This window comes from Chaetura pelagica, unplaced genomic scaffold (genome assembly GCF_000747805.2).
Source record: "Chaetura pelagica isolate M959 unplaced genomic scaffold, ChaPel_1.0 scaffold94, whole genome shotgun sequence".
NCBI classification, from domain to species: Eukaryota; Metazoa; Chordata; class Aves; order Apodiformes; family Apodidae; genus Chaetura; species Chaetura pelagica.
Window position 1 is genome coordinate 785475 of NW_009952881.1, and position 24789 is coordinate 810263.

At 39.1% G+C, this 24789-nt stretch overlaps 1 protein-coding gene across 1 annotated transcript in view; it reads left to right on the forward strand.

Annotated features, from left to right (window-relative positions):
* ABCC8 (ATP-binding cassette, sub-family C (CFTR/MRP), member 8) overlaps nt 1-24789 on the forward strand; it is an 82439-nt gene that overhangs the window by 23356 nt on the left and 34294 nt on the right. The window contains exons 9-16 of the mRNA XM_009995408.1: nt 3769-3903; nt 5333-5495; nt 12733-12773; nt 13080-13225; nt 17595-17700; nt 17923-18033; nt 20954-21029; nt 21121-21226. Of these exons, the coding sequence (XP_009993710.1) occupies nt 3769-3903; nt 5333-5495; nt 12733-12773; nt 13080-13225; nt 17595-17700; nt 17923-18033; nt 20954-21029; nt 21121-21226 (884 nt within the window). The remainder of the gene's footprint in view (nt 1-3768; nt 3904-5332; nt 5496-12732; nt 12774-13079; nt 13226-17594; nt 17701-17922; nt 18034-20953; nt 21030-21120; nt 21227-24789) is intronic.

Genomic DNA, 24789 nt, shown 5'->3' on the forward strand with positions numbered 1-24789 from the left:
AGCAGGAATTTTTTAGAAAGAAAGTTGACTTATTTTTTAGCATTGGAATGGTTTTTCTGAAAGTAAGGGGTGGGGGAGATGGGAACCAGGTTATTTTAAAGTGGGGAAAAAAGCAGTGATTAAGGAGTGTGTGCTAATACTGATATCTAATTGCAAAAGAGAAAACAACCATAATGCAAAGAAACTGCTATGAAATATCATATGAAACATGGCTACAGATCAGCAGTTTATTAGTAATAATTTGGATATTAGGGTAGTTTTTATCCATTTACTGGAAATACCCTGTAGTAAGAAGTCAGTGACTATAAATGATAAAATTAAATTCTAAAAGAGCTATGAGGCATTGAGATGAGTCCACCTCTTTAACAATAACATTTAGTATCCAGTTATCCCTTAGGCTTAGTCTCCATTGTAAGTCTGTTAATGAAACAGGCTATGTAAAAGGTACCAATTTAATGTACACCTTTTGTAAGACTGCTCTGGCAGTTCAACGTAGGGAGACCTCTTGTGCAACTGAGAATTAAGCCAATTTCTTTACATATTAAGTAACAACGTTTTGCACCAATGTACTAGAAGTCACGAACTTGTGAAGATTTCCTAATAGTCATCTGAAAATATGTTTATATTTGCATTAAAATTTGCTTTGTGATGCTTCTTACCAGGTCAGAACTATAAATGTCAAAGCATGCTCCTGTTCTGTGGGTGGTGTACACATTGCATGGCACAAATCCCTGTGTGTCAGTGGTCACAAAGGTTTCTCCAGAACATGTTTCCACAACATTCATTCAATACCTTGATTTATGAGGCAGTGAAAGCAATTACTGGATGCTCAAGAGATGCCTAATAGAAAGTTGAACAAGCTTCATTGTTATTTAAAACAGATTTTTAATTGTGTTGTAGCTTTTAACCTAACAATCAGCATTTCAGCATCTGCTGTGGATTTTGTAATTATCCTTGCCTAAAAGACCTAGCCATTCATAACAAGTTAGGATTTCTATACAGTCCAGATAATTTGAGCCTCATCTTCGCTCTGACTGGAGTCAATAGAAGCTTTATCATTGCCTTAAGTTACTGTTTGAAGCCCATTGAAATGAATGAAAAGAGGCCTGGGGATGCCCATCAATTGAAAGATGCCTTCACTATGTTTGGCTCAAACTCTGGGAGCAAAAGGAGGCCCTATAAATGTTTCCCCCCCCACCTCCATTTTATAAACACCCTTGTGTGATTTCATTGTGATTATTAAAAAATCCTGTATTCTCATATCTCTGCTTCATTGGCAGGGATGACTTACATTTGTAATGAAAGGACATTTGTCTCTTTCAAAACTGGCCACAAAGCAGTTTCAGGCTGAAAGTATTTGCTATCTTCAATAAATAATCAAGACAAAAGAACCAGAGCTGTTGAGTTTCTTACTCATGATCTATATCCCTGGCAGGTAAGAGCTCTGGTATTTTGATGAAAGGGAAGCAAAGTGTTTCATTACACAGTCGTTTAAAAATATGATCATTACCTTCTCAGAAATATTAATGAGAGCCTTCCCATCTGCCAGATACTGCCCTCCAGCAGTTCAGATATTGTGTATGTATTGATTATTCTTGGCTGTATAGTGTGCAGTCTGATAAATACAGAATTAATAACAGTGATGCTTACAGATTTAAACACTTTTCAAACACAAACATTCACATACTTACTTTGAGAATAATTTTTTCCCCTTATATGGTAAATATATTTTTAAAGTTTGCCCTTATCACAGTATAAAGAAGATTAAAATGGGAACATTTTTAATCTATTGAAAACATACAGTTTTTATTGCAACAGCTGATGATTTCAATAGCCAGGACAGGGCAGGAGAAGGAGTTGTGAGCTAGCAACTCCTTCAGGACCCAGTAGCTGGAATAGCTATCCCCTGGTATGTGTGAAGAGCTGAGGCTGTGTTTCTTGAACCAGCTGGTCCCATAGTGTCCTTGACAATCAACCAGTAGCAGGGGAAAGCAGGAGAACAAGGGGTCAGTGTTCTGCATTGGCTTTGTATTTTTTAACATCTCTTAACTTTGCACTCCTCCATGTTTTCCTGGATTTTGGGGGCCTAGATTGTTGGCACATAAAGAAGCAGCTGGGGACGAATATCGATCTGAAGACCAATTCATGTTTTGGTGGGGAGCTCTGCCAGGGCTATCTGACTGAGGCCTTGCATGTTTTCTTTGGCTTCATAGACTCATGAATTTCCTAACTTCAGATGGAAGCAGATTGCTCACTTGTCACTAAAAGATTTTAAATTCAGCCTTTTCTCTTACTTGATCTGTGCTATATAGGCAATAGGACTTCACTTTCACATTACTGCATGTTTCCTGAGTAAACACTGTGACTTAAGATATATGCTTAGTGTGTTTCATCTGCAGAGAGGTATCAAAGGATTGTTAAGGAAAAAAAAAAAGGTGCATTTTCTGTGTGCCTTAAATTAATGAAAATGTCATGGTGGAAATGTGGAAACTAAGGAGTATGTTTTTCTTTGTGGAAACACCCAATTCTCATTAATATGTGTGGGGATGGATGGGCCTGTGGTTGCTGAGCTTCTAAATGATGGAAGATGGTGTTTCTGTGAGGGTTATGAGAGTGTGTAAATATAGCAAGAGTTGTAGATAACTATTTAAGGAAATTTCAGGGGTTTTTTAATTAAAGGAATGATATATGAAATTAATTTTCTATCCCTATGTATTCTGATTATTATATCAGCTTATACTGATAAATATGTGGAGTGCCAATGCTCCAGGTTGTTCAGGAATCAGTCGGTTAGAATAGTGGTAATTGACATTGTTCACTTGTATGTCTTGTTGGTGTTTATTGAGTTGTCTGCAGTATCCCTTTCCATCCAGACTGTGGCTTTCTCTCTTAATTTATTCAAAGGCAAAGCTTTGTTTCTTCAGCTATTTCTTTAACCCTTTTTTTCTTTTTTCTTTTTTAACATTCATTGCCAGTCTGTACTGTGCATTCTTAAGACAGATGCTAATTTATGTTAGGGTTTATTTGAAGTGGAGGTTCCTAGTGATATGATTTGTGGTGTTCCTTTTTTTATGTACTGGTCAGTAATAATGTCATGTTAACATTTACAAGACTAGCTGTATTTTTAATATTTCATAGTTGTTTCTGTTGTAAGCAAAGAAATGTTCCTTCTTTGGGGATGTCTTGTCTTGTAGACCAATGAGCTCTGATTAAACTGGCAGATGTAATTTGTACCCTGGTGTAAAAATGCTTAGATATCACTAAAGAAGAAAAAAATTAAAAATCAGTCAAAATGCATGCTGTGTCATTCAGCCAGTGGGAAAAACATTTTTAATAGCTACTATATAAGGAGTATCTCAATGTGTTACTTGGGAGTATTTGTAAATAATTTTAATTTTTTAATTAAATATTTTTATCTATAAATGTATTTATTTTTAAATAAATTTATTTTGAATAGCTGTGAGTTACATTATAGAAGATATGCAAATGTGTACAATCTCTTCTACTGTTCATAATGGGGAGTCATGAAAAGGAAATACAAAGAATCCACAGCTGGGTGGGAGCTGTGGGTGGGTGTATGTGGTCCCCAGGCAGGATATCCTGACTGATCAAACCCCACTGCACCAACCATGCAGAACATGTGAAGTTTAGGGGTAGGGTTAGTTGCAGAGGCTGTTCTTTTGAACATGCTGTACCTTTTGATTGGTCTCTGTGATGGATACCCAAAGAGAAGTTATCCCAAGCCTTGTGCTCACTTTCTTCCAACAGATAATTGTAGGAGTTCTTCTGCTCTACTACCTTCTTGGAATCAGTGCCTTAATTGGAGCAGCTGTAATCATAGTCCTTGCACCTGTTCAGTACTTTGTAGCAACAAAACTCTCACAGGCCCAGAGAAGCACATTGGTAAGTGTCTTCGAACTTGTACATTATATAATATCACCTCTGGCAATTATGCATTGCTCTGTGTTTGTAATTACACAGCGAACCATGGACATTGACCAAGAACTGGTTCTCAAACATTGGTAGTGTTCAAGAATGTGAAAACCTAAGTGTAAGCAGTAAAGATGCAGTTTTGGGGGTTTATGTTTTTCAACAAGTATTTATTTCTCTAAGAGCAAAAAAACTGGAGATCTTTCTAACTTGCAGATGTAAATGGTCAGGAATCATTGACTGAAATGGTTTTGTACATTCAGAGGGTGCACAAGTTAATGAATTGTGCAGGGCAAGCTGTCCACGGGGAAAGAAATGCTGTCTTCCAACTCGGACCCTGGATACATCATAGCTGTGGAAATCTATCAGAGTGACTTATTTAAATAAGCTGTGGACAACCCTAAATCCCACAGCATTCTCCTCAACTGGGGAGCTTAGAGGTCTGCTTGATCACAAGCTGCTCCTTGGTCCCTCACTTGGCTTGTCTATAATTTGAGTCACCTGCATCTTGGCAGAGCAGGTTACCTTAGTTCATTGGAATTGCCAGCTGCTCTGAACTTTATCACCACTTTCAGCCACTGTTGCACTGCCAAGGAGGCCATGTAACCTGTGATGGAGCCACACAGCTGGCTGAGATCTCTTCTACCACAAATCATCCATGGTAATGATAGTTATTTGTGCACCTTCCTGTGTGAAAAGTAATGCCTTCACGTCAACAGTCGACACCCTTCTAGAAGTGCAGGCAGCAGTTGTCCCCATAGCATCCAAGCAGACAGTCAGCATCACCTGGGAATTCCTGCAGATGGGAGCAGTGCGTTTTGTGCCAGAAATGTCTCCATTGTGCAGTGTAGTGCAGTACAAAGATGCTTCAGCTAGCTTGAAAACTGGAAGCAGCATAACTTTCAGTTCTGCTTTACTGGGAGTATAATCTTACCAGTGTATTACTGTGCCTGATCCAGCTGGCCCTGCTCAGGTTCAGGCTTCCCTGCAGGATCACAGCTTCTTGCCTGGCTGCTGTGAAGCCTGGCACCATTGTTTCCATACAGTGTTGACAGAGTGTGTGTTCTGATCTCCTGTCTACGCTGTCAGTGTGCCTGTTGAAATTCAGCCAGTGTGCTGGGCAGTAGAAGTCTTGAGAGGTTGTTGCCTTGCAAGAGATCCAAAAGCTGACAGAGTAAAATTTTCAGTACAGGCTCCACGGTTTAGGAGTGCAAACCAACAGCCCTTTCACTTGAGCTCTAGGGACGTGACCTTTGTGAAAAACAATGAATTATCTGAATGGATTAGTAAAGTACACCTGTCTGATAACAAGGGGCTGCATAAAATGTTCGTGTGATCCTTATGTTTAGGGGACAGATGCTTTAATTATACTCTCTAAGTAATGTGTATGTACATGTTGCAGGAGTACTCCAATGAAAGACTAAAGAAGACAAATGAGATGCTTCGAGGCATTAAGCTCCTTAAACTCTATGCTTGGGAACACATCTTTCACAGCAGTGTAGAGGAAACCAGACAAAAAGAAATGACTAGCCTCAAGTCTTTTGCCCTTTATACCTCCATATCCAGTAAGTCTCTTCTGTCATTCTAACCCACTGTTCAGCTGAAGTGCTGCTGCATTATTAGTTACTAATGAGTTTACCTTTTCTCTGTTGAAATTGTTTCTGTTGCTTTAGGCTCTGATCCGTACTGCTTGCTTTCCATTTAGGCAGACTTCCTGTTTAATTGAGTAGAATTTTGCTTGTACAGGAAATAAGCCTAAAAGAGAAAGTCAAGATTAGTCTTTCCTAGCATTTACTTTCCTGGAGGAAAAAAATGTAAGGACCAAGTATTTTGCAGGCTACCTTCAGCCAGCAATATTCACTGCTATAACACAGCATTCAGGAAGAAGCTTTAGTTGAAGTAGTGGGGTTTTTTTCCTTCCTGCATTTTGCACAATACAATGTATTATAACATATGACAAATTGTCTTTGCATTGAAGCTGCAACAGATGGTGCACTTTCTGAGTGAAAATTTAGTTTTCCTATAAAATTAATTGATTCTTAAGAATCATTTCTATATCCCGGAAAGGGAAAATAGGAAATTCCTAAGGGTAAGATCCTGATCCCACTGAATTTAACTGATGTTAAGCTGAGGTTTTCCTTGACTTCTGAGATCAGAATTTCTCTCCTGAGGTCTCTATGCTTTGGGAGTAGTTACTATTTTTCTATAAAGCAGAATTTAGCTGGAGTAGATGGTGTGACTGGAAACTCCAGCCTACACCCAGATCAACACAGATGGGCTCCTGATGTTTGCACTGCTCCATGTGGCATTAAAGTCTATTTATAGTTAGAGGCACAGGTTCAGCTGTAGGTCTGAAGGGGCTGTGGAGGCTCATTTAATTTTAAATCCTCACAGTATCATTTGTAATAGCTAGGGTAAGGCATATTCATCCCAAGAGTACTGACTGTTCTGTAAAGAAATAGTGACATAAGTAAGAACACATATTAAAACCAATATAAATATTTGCTTGAAACATTCAGTGTTTGCATTTGCATTCTTGTTTTGTATTATGTGTGAAATTTATGTGTATGTAAGACACAGTAGATTAGTTTCTCAGCTGTAGTAAACCAGGGCAGCTTTTTTATTGGCATTGCAACAACTTTGTTGATGTTACTTATCAATTTGGCTTTTAAAGGTTTCCTGTAGTTTTAGCCTAGAAGTTCCTTACACCCTCTTCAGCAGAAAAGACAGTGACTAAAAGGGAACTAAAAGACTAAAAAGGGAACAGAAATATAGGAGAACTTACCTTTTTTCTCACCATAGGTATAATTAGAATGACAGGTATAATCAGCACAAAGCATATTTGCTCACATTTTAGTGAATATATTATTTCACTTTTTAAGAAAGAAAGAAAAAAAAAAGGCAGGATATGACCAGACTTTCTGAATTACTGATCAAGGAAGACAGACACTGCCTTAAAGAGTAAGATATATATACACACTCTGTTTTTTTAATGTACAGTTTGGAATAGACTGTAGAATTCTTTCCTAAAGACAATTAGCTATTAACATGAAGGAAAGAATGAGGTTGGAGCTGCTTCTATTCATAAAAAATAGGTTTATATTGGATTACATAAAATATACCTGCACATTTCAGGGCAATGTTGGCTAGACCACCAGAAAATTCCATTTCAAGACAGAATGGGAATTGGATCTCATCTGCCTTGCCCCTGTGCCTGGATCCAGTTTGAGTTTCAGTAGTAAATTCTTTAACTGTAGCAATGAATACTCCTGTGTAATTTTTTTTCATATTAATTAGTAAGATTATCCTATGTTTAGTTTTACAGAATTTAATATACACACATATTCAGGAAAGACAGAGAAAGAAAGGAGTGATTCTCCTATTTCTATGAGTTTTTGCCTAATCTGTCAGAAGCACAGTAACTCCAGACTTCCTCACAGGAAAATAACAGTAGTCACTACCCTAAAATATTCAGAAATTACTGAAAATCTGGGGTTTTTTTTCAGTTTTCAGCCTGTCTTCTTTCAGTAACAAAGTACTTTTGACTGAATTTAATTAAACCAAATGTTTAGGCTGCAAAATAAAATTGTTTTAGAAAGCATTTTATTATTCTGGACACTTGGGTGAGTGAAGTTCTTGGATGTACTTGTGATCTCATGTAATAGCAAAATTCAGGTTGGTTTCTTGGAAGCTACTAAGTGACCCCCACTGTCTTAACTGCAGCAAGCTTTGCCAACCCTACAGTATATTCATTTCATCCAGCTTCATATTTGACAGGTATGATCTCATACTGTAGACAGCAGAAGAGCAGGATGCATCTCTAGAGAAGTTTCTCAGCTTTGCTAGATTCCCTGATCAGATAAATTCATAAAAGCAAACTTGTGTACTGCAGAAATCTCAAAGGTAAATTGCATACAGAAGGATTTAATAGAATTACAATGTGCAGAGATGCAGACAGCAAGTGTCCCTTTTTAAAAATTTCTATGCCTTAACTACCTCAATTTTATTCAAAGTGTGAAAACTGGACTGAAAATAGAATTGTTGGGAGAAGTGAGAGTCTGAACTGGAACTGCTTGGTATTACAACACAGACAAGAACATTTTTCTGAGAAAAATGCAATATTTTTTTCTTCCCTAGGATGGGGAGTATCAGTAAATTTCTACACTTTAATATATATTGGTCCTTCAAGAGCTAAAATTTTATTTTTGAATTATATACAGAAACATAATTATATTTTCAAATACTCCCCTCTATCAAGGAATTACATGAAATAGCATAGCTATTTTATTTAAGCTTGAGTACAGAGTTTACAAGTATGTTACAGGATTCTATAAAGATCTTCTATATGTAGGAAGAAGGAACATCTGACAGTATGACCTTAAAGGGGTTTATGCCCAGAAAAGGATGGCCAAACAGTTAACTAGTATTTCTGGGTCAAATTATGACACTCTACCTCAGATGAAGTATCTAGGGAGTCCTTTTAGTGTCTGAACATTGGCTGTGCCTGGGAGGAAAAAAGGATAGACATAGTTTAAACAAAAAAGAAGTGGCTAGTTCCTTTCTTTCCTGTTACACATGTACTGATCTTTTAACTGTATTTTAGCTATAGGTTCTATATTCTTTCTTTGTACTGTTTTCTTCATGAAATAAAGTTGAGCAAAGGTCAAAATGAAAAGGTAATAATTAAATAATATCCTCACATGGCAATGGAGGTGACATGTGGGGATAAGATCATAGCTGTGATTCAGACTCCAGCTCCCAGAGTGAAAATAGGTTATTATTGCATTCTTAACACATACTCCTTCCTGATCTAAGAAAAATCTTCAAGCAGAAATGGTATTTGCTTGCTTTTCCCCAGCCATCTGTTTAATAACCTGTGAATGCTACGGAATGTAAGTTGCCTCAGTGAGGGAATCCAGGGCATCAAGACAGACACTGAGGTCAGAGAGGAAACTGGTTCATAGCTTGTATTTTAATAATTCAAGGCCCATTTGAAATTAAAGCTCCACCACATTTAGTTACCTTGAGTAAACCCTCCATAAGAATAAACTAAGTCAATGATAAAGTGCAGGGTTGCCAATCTTTCCTTTCCTTTTGACCTGCATCCCAAAACCTGCGGGGGCCCCAAAAGGCCCCTGTACCTCAGAAGTGATGCCCCAGAGTAGGTCAAAACTTGGCAGACCTGCCCATGGCTCTCCCAGGAGGTCCTGGGGCCAAGCGAGGAGCACAGGCAGTGAGCAGGGCAGTGCTGGTGCCTCTGCAGACTCTGCTGCATCTCCTTTCCTCTTCCTGCCACGGCTTCAAGTCTCCTGCCAGGCCTTGCTCCAGCTTGGCTTTTCTGTCTGTCGTGATACAGACACCTGCAGCATCCCATGTCTGAACTGCCTGTGAGCTGATCACAGCTCAAAACCACTAGGTTGGTCACGTTTTCTAGGGTGTACTGCTGGGTTCTGCCTGTTCTGGTGTCCTGAAGAGATGCAAACTGTAGACATTTTAAAACAACGTATGGATGTCTTTAGATAGTTGCACATTTTTCCTATCTTAAGCACAAAAGTACCATTGTAAATCAGTGCTTAGTAGTGTTTTAACATTTAGCATGTCTGAATGGAATTTGTTTCTAAATGTTCCTACGTGTTTTCCAAAACCAATATAAATATTTGCTTGAAACATTCAGTGTTTGCATTTGCATTCTTGTTTTGTATTATGTGTGAAATTTATGTGTATGTAAGACACAGTAGATTAGTTTCTCAGCTGTAGTAAACCAGGGCAGCTTTTTTATTGGCATTGCAACAACTTTGTTGATGTTACTTATCAATTTGGCTTTTAAAGGTTTCCTGTAGTTTTAGCCTAGAAGTTCCTTACACCCTCTTCAGCAGAAAAGACAGTGACTAAAAGGGAACTAAAAGACTAAAAAGGGAACAGAAATATAGGAGAACTTACCTTTTTTCTTACCATAAGTATAATTAGAATGACAGGTATAATCAGCACAAAGCATATTTGCTCACATTTTAGTGAATATATTATTTCACTTTTTAAGAAAGAAAGAAAAAAAAAAGGCAGGATATGACCAGACTTTCTGAATTACTGATCAAAAGAGTAAGAAGGCAGAATAAAGAGTAAGATATATATACACACTCTGTTTTTTTAATGTACAGTTTGGAATAGACTGTAGAATTCTTTCCTAAAGACAATTAGCTATTAACATGAAGGAAAGAATGAGGTTGGAGCTGCTTCTATTCATAAAAAATAGGTTTATATTGGATTACATAAAATATACCTGCACATTTCAGGGCAATGTTGGCTAGACCACCAGAAAATTCCATTTCAAGACAGAATGGGAATTGGATCTCATCTGCCTTACCCCTGTGCCTGGATCCAGTTTGAGTTTCAGTAGTAAATTCTTTAACTGTAGCAATGAATACTCCTGTGTAATTTTTTTTCATATTAATTAGTAAGATTATCCTATGTTTAGTTTTACAGAATTTAATATACACACATATTCAGGAAAGACAGAGAAAGAAAGGAGTGATTCTCCTATTTCTATGAGTTTTTGCCTAATCTGTCAGAAGCACAGTAACTCCAGACTTCCTCACAGGAAAATAACAGTAGTCACTACCCTAAAATATTCAGAAATTACTGAAAATCTGGGGTTTTTTTTCAGTTTTCAGCCTGTCTTCTTTCAGTAACAAAGTACTTTTGACTGAATTTAATTAAACCAAATGTTTAGGCTGCAAAATAAAATTGTTTTAGAAAGCATTTTATTATTCTGGACACTTGGGTGAGTGAAGTTCTTGGATGTACTTGTGATCTCATGTAATAGCAAAATTCAGGTTGGTTTCTTGGAAGCTACTAAGTGACCCCCACTGTCTTAACTGCAGCAAGCTTTGCCAACCCTACAGTATATTCATTTCATCCAGCTTCATATTTGACAGGTATGATCTCATACTGTAGACAGCAGAAGAGCAGGATGCATCTCTAGAGAAGTTTCTCAGCTTTGCTAGATTCCCTGATCAGATAAATTCATAAAAGCAAACTTGTGTACTGCAGAAATCTCAAAGGTAAATTGCATACAGAAGGATTTAATAGAATTACAATGTGCAGAGATGCAGACAGCAAGTGTCCCTTTTTAAAAATTTCTATGCCTTAACTACCTCAATTTTATTCAAAGTGTGAAAACTGGAGTGAAAATAGAATTGTTGGGAGAAGTGAGAGTCTGAACTGGAACTGCTTGGTATTACAACACAGACAAGAACATTTTTCTGAGAAAAATGCAATATTTTTTTCTTCCCTAGGATGGGGAGTATCAGTAAATTTCTACACTTTAATATATATTGGTCCTTCAAGAGCTAAAATTTTATTTTTGAATTATATACAGAAACATAATTATATTTTCAAATACTCCCCTCTATCAAGGAATTACATGAAATAGCATAGCTATTTTATTTAAGCTTGAGTACAGAGTTTACAAGTATGTTACAGGATTCTATAAAGATCTTCTATATGTAGGAAGAAGGAACATCTGACAGTATGACCTTAAAGGGGTTTATGCCCAGAAAAGGATGGCCAAACAGTTAACTAGTATTTCTGGGTCAAATTATGACACTCTACCTCAGATGAAGTATCTAGGGAGTCCTTTTAGTGTCTGAACATTGGCTGTGCCTGGGAGGAAAAAAGGATAGACATAGTTTAAACAAAAAAGAAGTGGCTAGTTCCTTTCTTTCCTGTTACACATGTACTGATCTTTTAACTGTATTTTAGCTATAGGTTCTATATTCTTTCCTTGTACTGTTTTCTTCATGAAATAAAGTTGAGCAAAGGTCAAAATGAAAAGGTAATAATTAAATAATATCCTCACATGGCAATGGAGGTGACATGTGGGGATAAGATCATAGCTGTGATTCAGACTCCAGCTCCCAGAGTGAAAATAGGTTATTATTGCATTCTTAACACATACTCCTTCCTGATCTAAGAAAAATCTTCAAGCAGAAATGGTATTTGCTTGCTTTTCCCCAGCCATCTGTTTAATAACCTGTGAATGCTACGGAATGTAAGTTGCCTCAGTGAGGGAATCCAGGGCATCAAGACAGACACTGAGGTCAGAGAGGAAACTGGTTCATAGCTTGTATTTTAATAATTCAAGGCCCATTTGAAATTAAAGCTCCACCACATTTAGTTACCTTGAGTAAACCCTCCATAAGAATAAACTAAGTCAATGATAAAGTGCAGGGTTGCCAATCTTTCCTTTCCTTTTGACCTGCATCCCAAAACCTGCGGGGGCCCCAAAAGGCCCCTGTACCTCAGAAGTGATGCCCCAGAGTAGGTAAAAACTTGGCAGACCTGCCCATGGCTCTCCCAGGAGGTCCTGGGGCCAAGTGAGGAGCACAGGCAGTGAGCAGGGCAGTGCTGGTGCCTCTGCAGACTCTGCTGCATCTCCTTTCCTCTTCCTGCCACGGCTTCAAGTCTCCTGCCAGGCCTTGCTCCAGCTTGGCTTTTCTGTCTGTCGTGATACAGAGACCTGCAGCATCCCATGTCTGAACTGCCTGTGAGCTGATCACAGCTCAAAACCACTAGGTTGGTCACGTTTTCTAGGGTGTACTGCTGGGTTCTGCCTGTTCTGGTGTCCTGAAGAGATGCAAACTGTAGACATTTTAAAACAACGTATGGATGTCTTTAGATAGTTGCACATTTTTCCTATCTTAAGCACAAAAGTACCATTGTAAATCAGTGCTTAGTAGTGTTTTAACATTTAGCATGTCTGAATGGAATTTGTTTCTAAATGTTCCTACGTGTTTTCCTTCACAGTCTTTATGAATGCAGCAATACCAATTGCAGCTGTACTTATAGTAAGTATGGACTTTTCTAAGTAGCGTTAATTACAACTGCGTTTTCAAGTATAAGTGGTGTGGAAATGAGGAAGGAGGAGGACAGGATACAAACCTGCTGCACGTTTGCAATTCCTCTGGGAGAGAATGGAAAATGCCCTCTTGTCGTCTGTGACCAGAAGCAGCCCAGAGTACACAGCACTCCCCCAGACTGCTGAGAGTATAAACTAAGATTCAGTAAATGAAATGCTTATGAAATATGAAGTCTTTACATGTTTTCTTCTTGGTGACAAAACGCTGATGATGATGATGTCTGTCTCTTTGTAGACATTTGTGGTCCACGCTCATCTGACAAGAAGAGCTGACTTCTCCCCATCTGTGGCATTTGCCTCCATCTCCCTGTTTCATATTCTTGTGTCTCCATTGTTCCTTCTCTCCAGTGTGGTTAGATCCACCGTCAAAGCATTAGTAAGGTAAGAACTGTAAAATTAATGTTTGCTACCATCTCTCCAACTTTAGAGAATATGTCCAATGCTCATTTTCCAATTGTAAGTTTAGAAATAGCATGGTGACTGTTTGTCTGTTGTTATAAATATTGTATATAATTTTTTCCCAACTTTCTGCCTTGCATGGGTCCCTTGGTTGTAGCACATGGGCCGAGCGCTTTGCTGATACAGTGGTCACAACCAATATTTTGGGGTCCACAGCTTGTACTTCATTATTCAGAATGGGTTGAGCTGTATTGGTACTGCATGCAACATACATGTGGAAACAAGAAAGGAAGGGAGAACTCACAGAAGATTTAGTTTTGTAAATCACCCAAATGTTTCCCTCCATCAGGCATGTAGATGGGGAAAAAAGTAATCACAGAAGCACACGTATCTCTTGGGCTGAGCTCAGCCTCCACCACCTGTTGCAGAGTAAGACTTACATAAACAAACCAACAACAACCCATAAAAATCACTGTTAAGTGTGAGAATAAGTTACTTACTAAATGTCTATGCCAGACTTGTTGGATTTTTACTCTCTTATGAACATGTTATTCTGAGTGTTCAAAAACTGAAATACCAACCAGTAGAACTGCTTTTTCACAGTTTTACTTTAAGTATCAACAGATTTGTGTAAAAACCTCCTAACACTTTTCATATGCACTCTACCTGACTGATAGGGGAGGGAAGAGAGCTAGGGCTTCTTTCTTCATTAGGACACCTTTGTGACCTCCAATGTAGCTGTCTTAAGAGGTTGTCCAAACTCTGGGGACTCATGCAGGACACCAGTCATTTCTTATTTAGCTTTGTATCACTGGAGATGAAAGGAGACTACAGCAGGAGGCTGAGATTGCCCTCACTGTTTGAAATTCCCTGACAGTGCAAAGTCACAGCTGTGTCCTCTTTCCTAACAAGTGTGAAATCTGAGAGTGTCAGCAGCTGGCATGAAAAGCTTTGCAGCCACTGGAGCAGTCCCTAGAGTTGTGGCAAATTGTCATGCCAACATTGCAGCCAGGAGAGGAACTGGAGGCCTACACTGGCACTGAGTATTTATTTTGGGTTGTCTAAGGATTTTGTAAATGAACTGTGTGCCTGTTAATGCTGCTGGAACAGTTCTAAACCAGTTAGTATCAAGCAAGTATCAATTGTTCCTAGCTGGGAGTTCTTCATGAGTTCTTCTGTAGTTACCTTCTCCTTAGCAGGCTATTGCCCTGCCATTTGTACTGCAGACAGGAATTGCCAAGCTCAAACTCTTAAGAAGTCTGTGATCCTTGTCTTCCTGGCTGTCTACATCACAGTAACCTAGGCAGTGTTCCAGAGTGCATTGTCCTATAGTGCTGCCAGTGCTACTTGATGTGTCTTTGTGCTGCTGTGGATGTGTCTTCTGAGTACTCCATCCTTCAATGCAGTATTTTGGAACCATGTGCCTGATATTTTCAACCCATGCAAACACATATTTGCTTAAATAGGTTGGTAAGTGTTAAAAAGCAGAGAGTTATTAGAAAACTGTGGTTGTGCCAATTGAGCACAACTAATGTTTACTTCCTCCGTGTCCTGCTGTTACACCTTCCTGCTAGTAAGTAGCTAATCAGTAAGATTATGTAAAGGTAATGTAATAGACCTTGATGAAGTTGAATTTCATCTTTCCTTAAGCAGAGATATTCTAATTGTTTTTTGGGAGTGTACAAGGCAGCTACTGTTACACAGACACAAAGGAACTAAGTGAATCAGGAAATGATCGAGCAGTGAATCCAGCATGTAAATGATGCTAAAAAGGTGTTTTACTGGCTTTTCATCTCAGGCACTTTACAACCCCTTCTCTGTTAATACTGGCTACAGTTTCTGATGCCAGATGCTATTAAGGACAATAATCTCCAAAATCTTTAAACATTACAAATACACCCAAAGCATCCTCATGGATTGTCGTTGACTCTGTCAGAAGAACATTGGAGTCAATGATTCCAATGACTTAAAGCCTCTGCTCCACATAGAGCACATGCAGAATTTTCAAGTTATGGGGCTAGGGTGTTTGCTCTGAGAGGGGCATCTGCTGAAAGTCCTTAGGAAGGTGAGAATTCTCTTTGGAAAGTTTGTTGTGTTGGTTTTTTTTAACATGTAGAATCTCTGTGACATTGAAAATTAAAACTGAGCAGCCAATTGATGTATTTCTTCAATTTGAGGTCAGGAAGCACAAAGGGTACAGTGTACAATTTTCCATTAGCAAAGTTCAAGTAGCCAGAGTGGCATTATGTATCTTACTGGGTTTAATACAAAACCACTTTCTCAGTCAGCTGTGCAAATAACCATGTTTTAATCAATATGTCTGTTCTGTGGCTTAAAAATAATCTCTCCTGTGGAGATAGGGGAATACTGGTGAAATTGCAATGTCAGCGAGAGCTCTGCAGAGAATGTACTTTCTTTATTCTTTAAGAGTGTAAAGGTGTGTGGCATCCTGAAATATGAGTTGCTGCCTCTAAAAAAGATTTTCTCACATCTATGCTGTGTTTCCTCAGTAATTGCCAAAGGAACAGCAATTCCAGAATAAAGCATAGCAGTGGGCAGAGAAGTCTTGGCACTTACATTATAACCACCTTGATATACAACCAGAGACCAGAGAGCAAAAATCAAACTATTGAATGGCTTTAGAGACATGGTTCTCTTCCTCCCCCTCTGGACCCTGGAACAGATACACAGGAAACTTCTATCTGTTCTTTATACCTTTGGAACAGTTACTCAAATGTCAGTGTAATTTTCCTGTGGAGAATGTTGGTGCAGCTGCATACCAACTCCACATAGGCAACATCTAACCCATCATTTGCTCCACTTGAAGACATTTAAAATACTCTCTTAAACATCTGCTTCACTGAACAAAAAATTGCTCAAGTAGATACAAGTATCACCAGTGATGGGGCTTCTAATTTCTTCCTTTGAAATAACAGAAGTTCCCATTAAGGGATTTTGGTCCAACACTGAGCATGAGTTAGTTGTTACTTTTCTTGTCCTATCACAATTACTTATTCTCCCCCTTTTCAGTTGCTTAGATTGTTGTACCTGCTCTAGCTAAATTCACCCTGCTGTGAATCTCTTAGTCCTCAGCTGCTTTAGCAAGTGGGCAGGTTGAAAGAAAAACTGTAGAACCAGTTCTGTCCTAGGAACAGGACAGAAGGTGTCCCCAGGTGGCTTTCATCTCTACTTGCAAGACCAGTGCTAACTGCAGGGAGTCTGCCTTAGACACTCCATACTGGCTTGGACCAGCACTGTTTTGGCACCATGAGGTTTGTAGGATAAAAGTAAGTCATCTTCTGAAGAAATAATCCTTTGCAGTGGAATTCAAAGTAAATCTTGGGGGCTTTATTTTTATTTTGTAAGACTTGCATGCTAAGAGATAGCCACTTATCACTATGCTAAGGTGGCATTGTTGGCCTGTTTCTCCCCAGTTAGCCTAAGGCTAAATATTGAAACAAGTTTTTTTTTCAGGCCTTGTCCATAAATCTGTTTTTAGGAACTTAAAGCCTTCTGGCAGTTTATAGTTTTGGAGCCTGATAATTAACTTATTTCCAACTAATTGAGCCCCTTTGATGTTGAGTTCCTGATTCAATCTACTTCCTTTACAAACTTCATTTGCTGACGCTGTGAGTAGATTAGACATACGTTTTATAAAGTCAAGTACAGAGATAAAATTGTTGTCATAATCTGTTAAATGTCATAATAAAGACACATTATCTCCTAGCTAATTAGATCTTCAGTAGCATGGGAAGATTTTATGCATTCTTTGTTTCTGGTTGTCAGGTTTCCTTTTACAGCTCATCTGTTGAATGCTTTTGTTAAGGTATATTTCTTTATCATTTTACCTCATACACTTTGTATTTCATCATAGCTGGTTGATTTAATGCACAGTGTATGGATTTCATCTGGCTCCTGGTTCCTAGTGTTCATAAGACTGTTCAGTAGAACTAACTATGCAGCTCTACAGTAACTTAAATCACATTAATTCTACTTCAGCTTGTGGCTTGAAAATGAGCTATTGTTGCAGCTGGTCTGCATCCCACCATACATCTGAAAAAATCTTTCATGAAATTGCCCTCATGGTATCAGAAAAGACAAGGCTTGAGAGGCATCCGTACACACCATTAAAATATCATAGCTGCCAATAGACTACAGGGCAGGTTTTGTCAACTTCCTTGCAGTAATTTCTCAGTGCACATTTTCATATGCCTGGAACAAAATTAAAGCAAACTATGCAGAAGGCAGACAGTGCCTGGAATACTGAAAGGAATGCCCTGTAATAAATATTGCATTGAAAAAATGCTTGGCTTTCCAGGTTGAGGTGTAATTCCTTTTTTTTCCCTTTCAGTGTGCAGAAACTGAGTGAATTCCTGTCAAGTGAAGAAATAGGAGAAGAGCATGATAAATCTTCAGAGCTGAGAAGTGCAGATGATCACAGCAAATACCAGGCAGTAGTGAGTAGTGCTGTTCTGCTCTGGGTGAAGTGGCTGCAGTCACTTGTACCCAGAATAAATTATTTACTTTTCAGTTTCCAACTGATTATTTCTTGCAATTGTAAAAACTCTTTTTAATACCCTGCACTGTAAAAGGTCATAGCATGACTTTGTGTGTTTGGGACACTTCGCTGGTGCTGCCATCAATTACTGCCTTATTTCTGTCTCTCTCATTCTGCACAGCCACTCAAAGTTGTTAACCGCAAGAGGCCTGCCAGAGAGGACTGGAACAATTACAGCTCTCACATGAGAAGACCCATTAACATCACAGAAGCAGATGATTTTTGTGTAAAGGTGATATGAAGGTCACTCTAATAACACTTATTATAGCCCACTAATAGTAATTTTTGTGTTCTGGTAACAAGTTAGGTGTGTGACTAGTGGAGTCCCTCAGGGGTCGGTACTGGGACCGGTGTTGTTCAACATCTTCATCAATGACCTGGATGAGGGTATAGAATGTCCCCTCAGCAAGTTTGCTGATGCCACTAAGCTGGGAGAAGTGGCTGACACACCAGAAGGCGGTGCTGCCATTCAGAGAGACTTAGATAGGTTGGAGAATTGGGCGGGGAGAAACATGATGAAATTCAACAAGGGGAAGTGCAGAGTTTTACATTTGGGGAAGAACAACACCATGTCCCAGTACAGGTTGAGGGCTGAACTGCTGGAGAGTAGTGTAGGTGAAAGAGACCTGGGAGTCCTGGTAGACAGGAGGATGACCATGAGCCAGCAATGTGCCCTTGTGGCCAAGAAGGCCAATGGCATCCTGGGGTGCGTTAGAAAGGGTGTGGTTAGTCGGTCCAGAGAGCTTCTCCTCCCCCTCTATTCTGCATTGGTGAGGCCACATCTGGAGTATTGTGTCCAGTTCTGGGCCCCTCAGTTCAAGAAGGACAGGGAACTGCTTGAAAGAGTCCAGCGCAGAGCTATGAAGATGATTAGGGGAGTGGAACATCTCCCTGATGAGGAAAGGCTGAGGGAGCTGGGTCTCTTTAGCTTGGAGAACAGGAGACTGAGGGGTGACCTCATCAATGTTTACAAATATGTAAGGGGTGAGTGTCAGGGGGACGGAGTTAGGCTTTTCTCAGTGATGACCAGTGATAGGACAAGGGGTAATGGGAGTAAATTGGAGCATAGGAGGTTCAAGGTGAATATCCGAAAAAATTTTTTTACTGTGAGAGTGACAGAGCACTGGAACAGGCTGTCCAGGGAGGTTGTGGAGTCTCCCTCACTGGAGACATTCAAAACCCACCTGGATGCGTTCCTGTGTGATGTACTCTAGGTGACCCTGCTCTGGCAGGGGGGTTGGACTAGATGATCTCTCGAGGTCCCTTCCAGCCCCTAAGATTCTATGATTCTATGATTCTAAGTTAGAATTCAAGAACCAGCATTTGATGTGAACTGTCAAACGCTTGTGCTCATGTCAAAGGTTAAACTCCACCTTTCTTTTCTGTATCTTCCCTTTCAAGAATCGATGGCTGACCCCTATGTTTTGATTAGCTGTGTATATCCCTCTAGATTTTGCTGAGAAATTTTGTATTTCAGGTATTTAAGCCACTAGCTCTCATAACAAAAATTTTTAGAACACAGAACAGCCCATGTTGGAAGGAACCTTTGAAAGATCACATGGTCCAACTTTTTATATATATCAGCCTCTCTCTTCCATTCCCAATGCCTGTAGAGAAAATTATATGAAGAAAATTCAAATTTGTTTTAGACATTTCTAAAATAATCTTATCATTGGTCTTCCCTTCCACTTTTGGAATTCCAAGTAGCCTTTCAAAATGAAGTAAAAACTAACCCCCAAAGATTTTGAAGGAAAAATTGAGATTACTCATGCCACTTTGATTTGCTATAGAATTGGCCAGAAGTCATAAAAATCCTGATGGTTGTTATAGTGATTATGCTGTTTATTTGGGAGGTCTGCTGCATTTCCGGCACAAGAGAGGGGTAATTTGATTTCACGGGAATAAGTGGGACAACTGGTGGTGCTTTCAGGGTTCTTTTTAGAGGCTGTCATCTGACATGCTGCTTTGGTGCAGGATCCTTCCTGAACAGACTGCCAGGTGCATGAGGAATCTTTGAGAGAGGGTTTTAGGTGGGGTGTTGGATCAATAGGCAGCCTGGACAACAAAGGAGTTAGTCACAAAGGAGAGGACAGAGCAGTAACCTCTGGAAGGACAATATTTATTTCTTGAATAGAAAGTCAGGACCAGCTATAATCTTTGGCTCCATCTGCTGACTTTGCTGTCACCAGTGGCACCTGGGTCAGGGAACTTCTGCAGTTACTATATACTGTCTGTTTGCAGCTCATTGCCCATGAAGGGGCATTTTTTGAGAGAGGATTCTCTGGCTGCCTTCAGTAATCTAGAGGGAGGAACTTCCTTTTTCTTTCTTTTTTTTTTTTTTTCCTTTTCTTTTTCTTTCACTTTATTTTTGCTCATTTTTTCAGATGCTTTCCCAAGGTAAGAGTATCACTTTTTTCTCCAGGGTAGGATGAAAGTGTCCCATTCCACTCTGATCAGATAAAAAATATTGTACTTTACATTGCTGAAATACTTTGGAGGCTTCAGTGGCTCTGAAAAAGTGAGAGGAGAGGGTCCTGTAGAAATACAAGCCTTTTTTTAATTGTCACCTGTTTTTCACAATATCCTTGGAAATCTTCATTTAAAGTCCTGAACAGGCTTTGTTTCTTGCTTTTAGTCTTTTTCAGTGAAAAGATTTCTGTGTCTAGCATAGCCTAGGCTATCTGAGAATCAGATCAGAAATACAAAGGAAAATACTGTAATAGGCAGCACCATCTATTTTCTGTGAAATGTTCTGCAAATCTGCTTGGAATTTGGACCATGCCTAGAGTGATGTTCACTGCTCTGCAGATAGCAAACAGCAACCCTGTGTATGATTTAGTCATGGCAGAATCATTTAATTTATTTCATGCTCTCACCTTACACATAACAAAACAAGACCTAAACAGCAACTGGTTTTCCCTTCTGAGTTTTTAATAATTTTCTAATTGTTATTGTTTGAGTTCAGAGATTCTTGCACATCAGAATACAGGCCTGTACAAAATTTGTCCCTTGAAGATCTGTTTCCTGCATTGAGCAAAGGCCAAAGCGGTTCCTATGCTCAATGTAATAAAAAATGAAGTGTCTGGTGCTGAATAAAGAAGTAAGCTCTAAAGCTGGTTTTCTCTTTATTATTTCATTCTTTTTTGGCATAGATCACAAATGGATTTTTCACTTGGACACCTGAAGGTCCTCCAGCATTGTCCAACATTGATATCCGAATCCCTCAAGGTAAAAAATGACATCAAGATACACAGAGTAAGATGTTTTTCTGTGAGTATTTGCCAAGTCAGAAGCTTCTATGTGCCCTCTTCTGTCACAGGTCAGCTAACAATGATTGTGGGACAGGTTGGCTGTGGTAAGTCATCTCTCTTGCTAGCCATACTTGGGGAGATGCAGAAGATCTCTGGGAACATATTCTGGAGCAGGTAATGCTATTTAAAAATTCAAGCTTGAGTTGAGTAGTAATGCAGAAAAAGCACCAAAATCTATCCTGGGAACACTTTTGTGGTGTCAGGGGTTTTGTGGGTGCATGTTCAAGACAAACACCTTACCCTAACGGTAGGAGAGCACATCAGAAAGAACCTCCAGCCATGATCAAACACCTTATCTCTTCCATCAATAGGAACGAGCTATACTTGGCATTCTGCACTCCTGCAACATAACCTGAATGAAATCGTAACTAATTTGCGATCAGAGCTGATTAGCTGAAGTGTTGTGCTACTGCAGAATGGGATTTGCACCTTCAAGTCTGAGCTTGTGTCTTTAAATGGAACATAGAGAGGTCCTGGCTCACCAGGCATGGTCCCTGGCTGTGCCCTTAGATGTGTGCTCCATCCCAGCACTGAGCAGGTTCCTGAGAAACTGAAGAGATTTTTATGGTGGCAGTGGCAGTGACCTCAGGGTACTTCCCCAGCATGTTCTTCCTGGTTTGACAAGAGGGAGATAGTCATGTCCTTCCCTCCTTTCCCAAGGGGACACAGCAACTGCACCCTGACAACAGCTATAGGTTGTACTTGTGTCTAACTTGTGTACTGGCTGTGAAGGCAGGAAAAAAATTGTTACCAAATGACAGCTCTGCTGCTAGGACTTGATCTCTTGACCCTCAAACTAAGTGACAGATGGTATAATATATTGCAGGTCCTGTATGTAGTTTCCAGTAAATTACTTCAATCTCTAATGCAGTGTCTGATCAATGTGTGTGAACATTTTTAGCCTGTTTATTTTACAGTACTGAACTTCCTAGCCATAAAGACTACACTTTGTCTTGGGATACAATTCGTTGTAGGAAAAGCTTGATAAATTGCAGAAGAGCCTAGAGAAACAATTTTATTTCTAACTGGTTGGGAATAAGAGAACAACAATGCAACTCTTAAGTGAAACCTGCACACTCTAATGGACAGAGGGTCATTGTTGCCCAGTTCTGCACTAATTTTGTGAAACAGTTCTCATATATTCCTTGAATGTTTGTAGAGAGATATTACATATATCCAGCCTTCATGCATAAGCTCGTCTCACTCCTCAGAGTTGCACATGCTTTAATAGTAATACTACAGGGCTGGATGGTTCTCTGCCTTATAAGTGGGGAAAATGAAACATAGGAAGGTCACCCTTTCAGCTGGTGAGAACAGAAGCCAAAGTTCCAGAATGTGGTGATCTATCCATTAAAACATACTTCCCTAAGCAGAAATTCAGAATATGGTGAGGAACCATACAGAATCCCTGCAGCTTTATTAGGTCAACTAATTTCATTTCAGCAAGGCTGTAATTTTTTACAGATGATATAACATGATTAAGAAGTCTAATTCAAATGTCTGATGCTAAACTAAAACAGATGACATGATGGTTCTGATCAGACTGTGTTTTTAAATAGCTTGTTTAGAAGTCTGTGCTTCGCAACAGAGTAAAGGTCAAAACTGGCTTCCATGTCTTCTCTATGTGCCAAAGTATCACAGGATAAAATTCAGTTGTTATCACATTTGCTTTGCTATCTGTCAGATATGTATAGAGGGGTTCGTGGCTGGAACAGTCTTAGCACTGTAAGTGGTGGCTGCACTGGGACAGATTGTTTTGTCTCATCTTTCTGCTACCATGTGCTCTGGTCTATTCAGAATGACAGATGCAGTCAGACTAGGCTGTGCACCTGTGTTGTAAAGTTGTCAGATGAAAGCTCCCTTAATTTGATAAGAAAATACTAATTTGTGACCAGGTACATGCAATATTATCTCAGATTCAAGGAGAGTAGTCTTACTGAGTAATCACCAGAGCTCATAGCCTTAGCTCAGGCACTGAAATGTGTCACCAAATTGAGCAACATACAGCTCTTCCTTTGGGATGAGACAAGTGCTTAGCTTCAGTCATTCATGTTACAGAATAGTCCTAAATTATTTCACGTCCAGTTTCCTTCCCCTTCCCTTCCTCCAAGGTCACAGCAATGAAGATGAAGGATACATCCTGCTGACATGTCACTCAGTGCTCAGGAAATCTGGAGTCTATTCTTGGCCTTTCCCTTGGTGTAATGGTTAACCTTGCACCAGTCATTTCCCTCCTTTGTGCCTCCCTTCTCTATTGATAAAACAGGATTAGTTACATATCATCTTTATGTGATTCCTATAAAATTATTAGTTTCAAAACTTTAAAAATAAATACAACTTAACTTTAAAAATAAATACAACTTATTCCTGGGCTAGGAATCAGCTAATCAGAAGTGAGCACTGGCTCATTTGTGATTTTATTTTGTTGTTTGTATTACAGTGTAAGATTCTGCTACTGTCCCGTGACCAAAGTAAGCTGAGAGCATCTCAGCATAAATATTTTATAATATGGTTAGAGATTAACAAAAATTGAGAAATAATTATTTACATTCTGAACAGATAGCATTGCTTTGGCTGGTTATTGAGTAAATACTTACAGTATATGCCATGCTAATATCTTCTGGGCAGTCTCTCACTTTAAATAGTCCCAGCTCAACACCATGGAGCAGTTTATAGTGTCCTTTTGGTGTAAATAGTATCAGAAAATTGACCTAAATAAGAAGCAGTTTGCTTGAACAGAATTATATTATTTGTTTCTAAACAGGACATACATACTGCCATGTGAATCTAGAGTCCTTATAATTTGAAGGAAGTGCTAGATTCATTAAAGTTCTCAACAGTAGATTTTGTTCTACCGTAAGACAGTATTTTTAAAGTTATGTTGATGCCTAAAACGTTAACAGATTTTTATAAATAAGCGTTTTCTGGAGTTTGTAGAAACATCCAGGTGCTTAATTGTATTTAAATTGGAAGTAGATATTTGAGGCCTTGAAAAATCTCAGTAGCACATGTTTTCAATTGTTAAATTGGAAGTAGATATTTGAAGCCTTGAAAAATCTCAGTAGCACATGTTTTCATCTTTCTTTAGACATCCATCTTTTCCAGCCCTTCCATGCACAACACCAAGACCCTGAACAACAAACATGATTTTCTGCTGCATGAACCACCCCAAAAAAGGCCAGACATCCATTCTACCAGGGAACACCCTGGGAACCTGTGACATATAGCATGTGTGCATGACAGCAACTCCCTCATAGGTGCCACAATCTTTGTTTCCAAGTATTGGTAGATCAGTTCTCTGATCTGTTTTTCTGTTCCATAGCTGGAAAAGTTAGTTCTCCATTTGGATTTTTAGCTTAGCTGTTTCAACCCACTTTTTCCCTCTTTGACTTTGTTCTATTCCTTCTTTCCCCCTTTTCCTGCATACTCCTGACAATTAAGGATGCAATGATCTTATACCATTGTTGAAATGTCAAAGTAATGTATGTTTGACAATGACATCCAGATCTAATTTTTCAAGGCATATGCCAGCGGAATGTGAGTTAACTGTGGAGAAGCTTAATTTCAGACACTGACCTTTGGAATAAAGGTACTGGTGGCTGGCTGGCTCTCTCAAATTCTACAGCAAATTCAATTTAGATGCTGTCATTGCTTACTATGCATAAACTTTTTGGAAC